Raw genomic sequence first — 9,748 nt, 5'->3', positions numbered from 1 at the left:
GCTGCTTCAGCGCAAGAAGTAAATAGTCTTTAAGTGGCTGATCTGTATTTCCAGACACAGAGCATTTTCATATCAAATAAGACTTGATAGTAGTAGCCCATGGAAAATAATCCATAGAAGAAAAGTAAATTCCTTGCTTTTTGTTCCTGACAGAGAATCTTAGGGAGATTCCCACATAAGAGACTTTTATTGCAAGAATTTCTTTTGAGGAGCTTTCTCAAATTGAATAAGCACTAGAAGAGGTTTTGGAACAAATTAATAAATTAATAATAGCAATTAGAAGGACTAGACAGTATTCCCCATGGTGTTTTAAAAGAACTCAGGTAGAAACTGCTAAACTGGCATGTGCAGTTTACTGCTTAAATCAGCCTCAGTTCCAAAGGGAAGGCAGCTATACTTACCCTGCTCTTATACCTTTCCCTTAGCCTACTTTCCCTAAACCAGTACCTTTTCCTCTACTAGCAACTGATTAAGTATAGCTATTCTCATACGGCTGTATCCTAAAAATATTAAGCCTGGGGACATGGAACAGAATTATTTGTTGGGAACCACTGCGTATGAACTGTACACTACATTATTTAAAAAAAAAAAAAAAAAGACATTGCGCAGGAAACAGATTGCATACATCAGTAAATCAGAGCATTTAATACCTAGACTGAATCTGTCTAGCAGGAGCTTTTCATACTAGAAGTTTCATTAATATAATTATATGGGTTATACTTAAGTGTCAATTTATGTTACTAGAAGTTTACCACTGTAAATTCCCATTCAGACCTTCTTTTCCTAGCACAAGAATGACATTTGTTTTTTTCATTTTTTTCCTATTTTTGAAAGAAGCCTAAGGTCTACTCCCATTCCTGTGCTACAGTGGGACCATGCAGACAGGGAAGCATGTTATTAATATCATCATGTTATTACTCTAGTCTGTGTGGGCAACCTTAGTTCAAATATAATGCCTTGTTCTTCATTGTTCAAAGGGTGTACTTCTCTCATTTTCAGTGATACTCCATTGGCTCACAGAGTCACAGTTTGGTTCATTACATTTTAGGATACAAATACAGGATTCCTTGACTCACTTGTCTGGCTCACAATAATGCAAAGTTAATTCTGATGGATGGTAATTTTCTAACTCATCCTGAAAGAATGGCATTGCAGGATCATGATAACAACCAGGACTCAGAGAATAAAACCTCAGGGTTTCTGGCCTGCAGTTGTTTTCTGGATTGTTTAGACTTTGTGACATCCATAGCATTTGATATAAGTGGGCCTGACAGCTGTAATGTGCACATTAGAAACAACAAGACAAATATCCTCTCAGTCGTTTGAATTCCTGTATTGTTTTCTGCGCTATCCTATTAAAATAATAGTTCCTCTCCTACAAGATTAGAGGAAATAGGCAAAATTCTGCCATCTCTCTGATTTGTTGCTACAGCTTCAGGTTAGTTGACAGGTTGAAAATAGAAGCAAACACTGGCTCAGTAGGGTCAGGGCTGGTGTCCCAGTGAATTCAGACTCACTCGGCCTTGTATTCTGCAATACATTTTCTCTTTGGCAAAGAGGTCAGACAGGATACATCTACAGCATCCAATAGATGGAAAGACAAGAAAGGAGAAATTTTTTTAATCTTGGCCAAGTGAAGCATCAACTGTTTGATTTCGATCCTTCTTAGTTCTTGATGTAGCTGAATAGTTGTCTTTTCCTCTGCGACTTAGATGAATAATGCTGGGAAAAACAAAGCTTGTCACAGTATTCAATATTTAACACAGACTTACATGTTTCTGAGACACCACATTTCCACAGAAAAATGTGAAGCCTTATTACCACTTTGGGTTTTTTTAACTTTTCAGATAGGAGGGTAAAATCTATAGGATGCAGGTAATTTTAGGGAGCTTTTTATTGCCCCTGTATGTTTTCAGTAGAGCATTGATGCACAAGGGGCCATTTCTCTGCTCGGTTTGCGTGCATGCAGGACAGGGTTACACACAGGCTCTGAAGGGATAATCAGCCTACATTCCCATTCTCTCGAGGTTTGTCCTAAGGGTGAAACAAGATCAATTGCTATTTTTAAAACTACCCCAGTTTTATTTTAACTTTGCTTTTCATATCCAGTTGCTTAATTAGCAAGATCAAAACTCCACTTTTTAATTGAATTTGTAAAGAGAGAAGCCCAAATGGTGTAGGAAGTGGAGAAAGGCTGTAGCTACGTATAAGTGACACAGTTCATCCTCTTGTTATGAACTCAGTAGAAAACCCATTTGTAGATTTTCGGAAGTTATGGATGTTCAGGGACAGGATAGACCTGGATTTAAGATACTATTTGTGTTCTATGGTAGTCCTTTGAAAAATGCATTACCTCGACAACTCTGACTTCATTAGACTGAACGCTATTGCTGCATTTCTTTATCTGTATCCCAGTAAGATTATCATATCAGTATCTGTGTTACCAGTGTGCTAAAGGCATCACCACACCTTTCCCTGCCTCTGAGGTGCATGCTGTCATCTTTGTTAACAACTGAATGATACCCAGTATCTCTCCCTGTGTGTGTGACAAGTAGCTGAGGCCACATCACTTGTTCCTGAGTGGCAATCTGGGCTGCCCTTATGTGAAAATGAGCCAGAAATTTCACACTCGAAATTTCTGTTGATTCCACTTAACTGGCCAACTGTAGGTTTTTGAATTTTATGAGACTCTTAGTTAATCCCGAATTTGCATGCTTTTGTATTTTCACTACTAGTAAAATTTCCAGGAGCAATATAGTTGCCCACCTTCAAGCTGCTTCCCAGGGAGACTTAGGATCAGCATGTTGTAGTCCCACTAGAATCAAGAGGAAGTTAAATACAAAACATGGTTATTACTTTCATGTATCTGCATCTCTAGGCACTGAAATCCCACTCAAGAACTGGCTGTCCACCTCTGCCTTGTGTTCACATAGGTCTCAGTTATTTTCAAACATGCAGATTCAATGTTTAACACTCTACAGATGTATTTGCTGTTTAATAACATGGATAAAAATGATTTGAACTTTCAGAAGTGAAAACCAGCGAACAACAGATTCCACTTACTGCACAGTCCACAAAGATACTGCCCATAATTCCTGAACATGAGCATTGTCATGTAGGTGCATCAACTGTAGAAGGTAAGAAAGTATCTTACAACTCTAATTATTCTGGCAGGAGCCTCATATTTTTAGAATTAATAGTACAAAATATCTGCTCAAAATAAATTACTACTTCTTCTAGCCAAAAATATGAGATGACAAACTGGAAAATGTGTTTTGTGAGAGCTGGGTGGCAGGGAAATAAAATCAATTTTCCTTGATTGGAAAGAGTCATCTATAAACTAATGTGTTAGCCTTTTTAAACTCTGTGTGTCCCTGAAGGCCCCAGTGCAAATTCTGACACTATTTTACTGGTATAGAATATTGTGTCCTGGACTTCAGCATGATGTTGACATTTCTAACAAAGGCAGAAGAAAGAAGCAATGTGCAAATGATCTCTGAAGAGAATCAAGTGTTTGAAATAGTTTGTTGATCAAATTCCCCAAACAAAAGAAATCCACTGCTCTGTCGTTATTACACCAGTCAGAAGGAGTGACAAGAACTTGATTTCAGCTTGGAACAAAAATGAGTCTCCCACTTCGAACTTTCTCCAGCCCTTGTACTCCAGTAAATTGTTTCAGGAAGTCCAGATGTAAGGAAACAAGTCTGCAAAAAATATGCAGTTAGAGCTACCTCTTCCTGGCAATACTTGTAATGCCTAGAAACAGAACAGGTGCTACTTGAATGGGTAATACAGACTAATGTATCAACTGCATAGACGAGGTTATGGCTACTTGAACAGATTATATTACTGTTTATGATGAATTTTTTAGGTTGAAAGCTTAAGAAGGTCCTTCTTTACATCTATTTAAATTGGATGGAGCTTTATTGAAAACTCAATATCGTGTCCTGCTATCTTTATAATGTGTTGAAAAAATTGATGTACTACTGAAGAGTGGCTTGATTTTTGTGCTTTATGTAGAACCATAAACAATGCAGTTGTATGTTGAGAGCAGAGCTAAAGAAGAAATTTTGAACAGCAGTGCTGACAAAAGATGAGGCACTGCCATAGTAAATTAATCATTGATCTAGATTATTGTTTGGCTTTTGAGAGAGACTAGATGAGTTCCAGGACACCGTATTATAGTAATTAAAAATACTGACCACTTTTTAAGTGATCCCCATCCATAGGTCTTACGAGGACTTACAAAGATGAAAAGTTGTCATTATTGCTACTCTAAAATGAGAGTATCAGGAGGCAGAGAAAGATAACATGACGTGGGAAGTCTGTGACATAGGTGAGATCAGTTCACAGATCATCTGAGTTCAGCTGTTTGCCATTTGGACACGATGAGCTTTTGCTGAGTGAGTAGGCCCTTTCCCAGAGCCCCATCAGCCCTTTGTGTAGGGCACTATCTTCCTTTCTGCAGGGGCTCTTCCTCCTAACCACTTCAGTACTACACCATTTCTTTTTTTGATACCTGCCAACTGTCTCTCAGGTAAAGCTTTATCTTCCCATATCCCTGTCTGCCATGTACTTGCCTGCCTTAATGGTTTCCTGTGAGAACATTTACCCTCAGGTTAAAAATGAGACATTTTTAAGGTTTTAATAGGATCTGTTGCTAAGGGTGTGCTCACTAGTATTCAGTGCCTTTGTTTATACAGTGTTATGGCTGATCAGTAGCATGCCTTGTCCTTCCAGATGTTAGGTTCACCAAAACTCGTATTTTAGAAGCAGGGGAAAAAAAGTTATGTCCCATTCCTGTGCAAATTAGGTACGTTAGGTATCTTTAGAAACTCCAAATACCTTGTTCCAGTGCTGCACTGCACAGAAGCAGGGTTGTTTTCCTGGTCATAATGCAGTCTTCCTGTCAGAAGGACTGCTGGCAGTGAGGTGAAAGCTGGATGTGATATGTGGGATTAATGCCGAATACGTGAAATTGTAATGTTATATGACAGTGTGTGGAAAGATTATTAAAGGGTGTGGCTGGGGAAGCAAGAACTTAGATCTAGATCTCACCTTTCATCACATCAGGTTTTGAATAACATTTCTCAAAGGAATGCTGTCTCAAAGCTAATTACTCTGTGCAAATAATGAAGCACTTTCTGCTTTAGTTTTGCTTCACTTCCTGCAAATAAACACTTCCTCCTTCATCTGATAAGGTGAAATTCAACTCATTGCTACTTGTGTTTGTGGGTGGCTCAGTGGGTAACGGCGCTGCAGTTACAGGAAAGCTTGCTAGCTAGACGTCCCTTTGGTTACTTAGGCTGTGGAAGGAGATTGTGGTCTACTTTTCACATGAGTGCTAGGGTTGTCTCTCTGAAGACTCTAGAATGCTTCTAAAGACTAGTTTGCTCAACAAGGAGGAGCTGGCTGCATTAGAAGTGCTGCATATGAACAGCTGAGTTCTGAGACCCCCAAAATGCCAAGATTATTAAATTCCCAGAGTTGACAAAGGACAGTTGTAGACTCCATCAACTTCATAGAACCTGTTTTTTCCCCAAGGATGTGGCATGGAGATAAGTGTGTACCAGGAGCTTCTTGATCAAAAAGCATCATCTTTGTATTACCACTACCTGTTTCTTCCCTGAAGCACATATATTTCAGACCACTGATACAAGAGCCTCAAACAAGGAAGGGTTCTAGCCTGAGCTAGAAACTGCGAGAGCTCCTCTGGAGACAGTGCTTACATCTGCCCTTCTCTGCTTCAAATCTGGCTTCAGTCCTGTTGGTAAGAGTTGCCTCAGTGTCTGCCCTGGGTCAAACAGGCAAAACGGGGACAGACAAACCACTTTTGAGTTATGCTTTTCCTGCTTTCCAGCAAGCTGAAGCTGTGCTCAGAGAAAGCATTAACCACAGCACAGAATGTTTATTTGATTTCTGTATAAGCAGGTGAGCTACACAGTAGGTGTGGTAGGTATAACAGCAGCTGTAAGGAGGAGGAAATGGAAAAGCGAGGCTGACTCTTATTGTCGTTACTGCTACTGAGCTGGAGAACCTGCTGATGGCCCTTAACCCAACACATTGAAAGCTGAAAGGCTCCACAACATTGTTTTTAGCCACAGGAATTTAGTAAGTCAAAATCCAGATTGGACAGGAGAGCAAAGTATAAGGCATATTATTTGCTCGTTGTTCCAATCTATGACAGGGAAGTGTTTGTCTTGCTAATAGGTGGAGGGAGATCAATAATCAATGACATATTGCTATTTTTTGCTGAATTTTTCTTTTTATGTCAGAAAAAGACATGTTTCTTTTTATGGTTTTTTTTTTTTAAATGTCTTTATATTTAAGACAATACTGTTGATTATAGAATGTAAGTATATTGATAAACATAGGACCACACATGTGGCCACACACATGTGCATGGTCAGGTTTATCAATATACTGATCCCATGTGTGTGTATATCTATATATCTGTCTCTGTGTGTATTTGTGTGTGTGTGCACAGAGATGTGTGCAGATGCTCCATTGCTTGCTGTTCATTGGTTACTATCACACTGACAGCTAATTCAGCTAATAAAAAAATGTACCAACTTGTGCCAACTTCGTACTGTTGCCAAAGGGGAATCTTCTCAGCATAGGTTACTTAATGTCTTTGTGTATTTTCATGGTAACTATTATTATTACATTTGATTGCTGAAGTTAAGAATCCTCCTCTGTTTCTGCCATCTTTCATTAAACCACCATATTAGCAACTGTCCTGGAAAAAATGAAAATGGAAAAAATGAGCCAAGTCTCTCAAGTGCTTTAAGACAGTCCTCTCTTTACATATGACAGCTGTAGGTGTGTTTCCTTAGTGCTGTCAAAAGGTGACATTAATTACTGTAAATTTCAAGGCTGCTGTTTATTTAGATAGGAAGCATGAACATTTTATTCAGGACAAATATTTGCATTTGGAGGCAATGCTGTTCAGGGGACAGCAGGCTAGAATAAGGCTCTGGAGACCTAGCTTTTTCTGTCTCTGCTGATGATACCTCATTACTATTTTTTACCGTGGTTAATAACTGTTTATCCTCAGCTAAAACAGAGATTGTGTAGTGCTTTTAACTTACAAAGCACTACTTGCATCAATGGGTACTTTTAACTTTAAAAGCACTACTTGCATCAACCTACTTGCATCAATTATTTTTTTTAGCAGCTCTGAAATGTTGTGGGATGTATATCTGGGTCTGCTTTTTTTTTTTTTTTTTGGTGAATACTCTCTTCTGTGACAGATGAAAAGACAGAAACAAGAAGCTGGACTGATAGCAAGAAATCTGGGAGAGCAGACCAGAAGGATAAATACTGAATCTATACTGGTGAGGCTACTAACTCCCTTTACTTAAAAAAATGCCGTATGTGAAACCATGAGGACTAACATTTCTGAATGTACCTCATTCAATGGCCATTCTCTAAAAACAGTGGGGGCAAAGAATTATTGGAGTAAGAAACAGCAGTGGTCAAATGGAAGTCAAATCCCCATGCCCATTAAAACACCCGTACATATGGTGAACAGCCTATCTGAAGGTATTAGAGCATTCAGCAAGGTGATTTTGCTGGTTGTTATCCCTGAAATCATTGTTATGTAGGGAAGGTTTTGGCTAAACTTGGACCCTTGGAGGCTTAAGAAAGCCTGTCCCAAGGAGTGACTTCTCTCTGTGTCTGTGTGCTGCCCCTGTGGCAGTCTGTCTTCCCCAGTGGTGAGGCCGCAGGGAATTCAGGCAGGCTGGCTCTGCACATTTCGCTGGCCTCTTCCATACCAAAGATGCACTTTGGTCGGGGCAGAATAAAAATCACATGCCTATAGCATGAGGAGTAGTATTCATGTAGGAGAAGTACGCTGCAGTACTTCTGTCCCCTTGCCTGTTTAAGGGGAAGCAGCATTGTATTCTCTGAATCAAAAGGAGCATTAATGGATTTCATGAATGAATAGGGACAGAACAGTGTTCTCTCTTATCTGGGGAAATTAGAGATGGATACAGACCTGACAGTTCCTGGATGAAGTGTTGCCATTTTATGAGGAAAGAAAGAAGGAAAACTCAGTGTCTTAAAGCCAACTGTTATGGCCTTTTTTTTTTGTTTTTTTTTTTGTTTTGTAAAAAGCGTCCAGTGTCATGCTCTGAGCTGTTGTTAGATCAAATTCACACAAATTGGTTGCTATTATCCCAAACAATTTATTTACTGCATCAATTGCTTTGACAGTCAATGCCCCAAGGACAAGCTGAAACAATCTTAGTGTCTTGCCTCCCTTTAATTCTCTTCATAAAACCAGTGGACGTGTCAAAGGCTGCGTAAAAGCTAATGAAAGTTCCACATTGGCAATTGCCAGTGATTTTTAGTACACTGCCTTTTGCCATCAGCACTTCCATCTCTCTCAGTAAAAAGCTTTGAGATCCTCGAGTATGTCAGGTGCTTCACATCTCTGTATTTCTTTCTGAGTGACAGCGTAGCTGTATAGTTAGGTAAAACAAGTTGGTCTCCCAGTGAATATAGAATTTAAGGCACAATCTTATCTTCAGGTGAAATGGATTCTAAAACTGGAACATAAGGTAGATGACAGGTAACTGACAGGGAGGATGCACAGGGAAAGCATGTGTATGGCTAAAAAGGTGAAAACCTCTTTCACAGAAATTTTAAAATAAAAGAAGTTGATGGGTCCCTTTCCTCTCTTACAACCTAAAAGCACGTGGACACGAAACCTCCCATGTGGGATGGCTGGCACAGGAGATCAGTAACTATGTGTGAGAGGCTGATTCCTATCCAGCTATATTCAGAGTATCATCACTGTTGTTGTTTTCCAAGGACACCCTCCCCTAGCAATTTAGAAATTGTTCAGAGTCCAGTTTAATACCAGGAAAATTCAATGCAGGTCTGCCTAGGGTATTATCCGGGCTTTGGCTCAGGCCCCCGCTGCCTTCCTGAAGAGATCTTTAAATGCAGAACTTTGCATTGCAGAACTTCAAGCACAAACAGAAATGGCACTAAAAATATTCTTTGCCTGCTTTTCCGTATGTCATTGTGGCTCTACAAAAATGTTTTCATATTTAAAAGACTCCCTCTCTCGTCTGTCTTCGAGCAAGACGCCCACACAAACAACAGAAGATACAAATTATGCAGGGGAAAACAGTGAAACTCATAGCTCAAAACATTCTAGCAAAGGCACATACCGAGTGTACTCAGCAGCCAGAGGAAGATTACAGTTAAGCTGTTTTTATAAATCATGCATGTATTTGTAAAGAACAGTAGCTGTGATTTTAAATTGCTGGGATCCTTCCAATTATCCTTTTGACACTTTTCCTGAAAAGCATCATTTCAGTGCTCAGAAGTGATAGATGTACTGTGGTTAAAGTCATCAGAAAATTGGGTGTGATGCCACTGGAGGCAGTTGTTCATACCAGTGCTAACATACTGGGTTTACCAGTTGGCCATTTTTGTAAGACACCATTTTTTATGCTTTCATGAATTCCTGTAGATAACTATGAAAAAAGATTCATGCCCACACGCAGCTTTAAATTGTTTTCAGGATTTCATGCAGTCACTCAATCACATATTTATTTTTTAACTATCACGAAAGAGAATTCCTCCTCTGTTTCTGCTTCCATAACAGATTCAAGTCTTAATCATACATTAAAACAAAAACTCCTCTAAGTACGAAAGAGCTCACGGAATCAGACTGCTGAGCACATTACAGGGTACTTGGCACAATTATTGGGCTCTGCATAAAATGCAT

At 39.3% G+C, this 9,748-nt stretch overlaps 1 protein-coding gene across 1 annotated transcript in view; it reads left to right on the top strand.

Moving 5' to 3' along the window:
• Nucleotides 1-8,835, top strand: part of TMEM156 (transmembrane protein 156) — a 23,497-nt gene extending 14,662 nt beyond the window's left edge. The window contains 3 exon segments of the mRNA XM_009884996.1: nucleotides 3,033-3,145; nucleotides 8,702-8,734; nucleotides 8,737-8,835. Of these exon segments, the coding sequence (XP_009883298.1) occupies nucleotides 3,033-3,145; nucleotides 8,702-8,734; nucleotides 8,737-8,835 (245 nt within the window).
• The last annotated feature ends 913 nt before the right edge of the window (nucleotides 8,836-9,748 follow it).

This window comes from Charadrius vociferus, unplaced genomic scaffold (assembly GCF_000708025.1).
Source record: "Charadrius vociferus isolate BGI_N301 unplaced genomic scaffold, ASM70802v2 scaffold134, whole genome shotgun sequence".
Classification (NCBI taxonomy): domain Eukaryota; kingdom Metazoa; phylum Chordata; class Aves; order Charadriiformes; family Charadriidae; genus Charadrius; species Charadrius vociferus.
The sequence above is the reverse complement of the archived record's forward strand: the minus strand, read 5'-3'. Positions and strand labels throughout refer to the sequence as shown.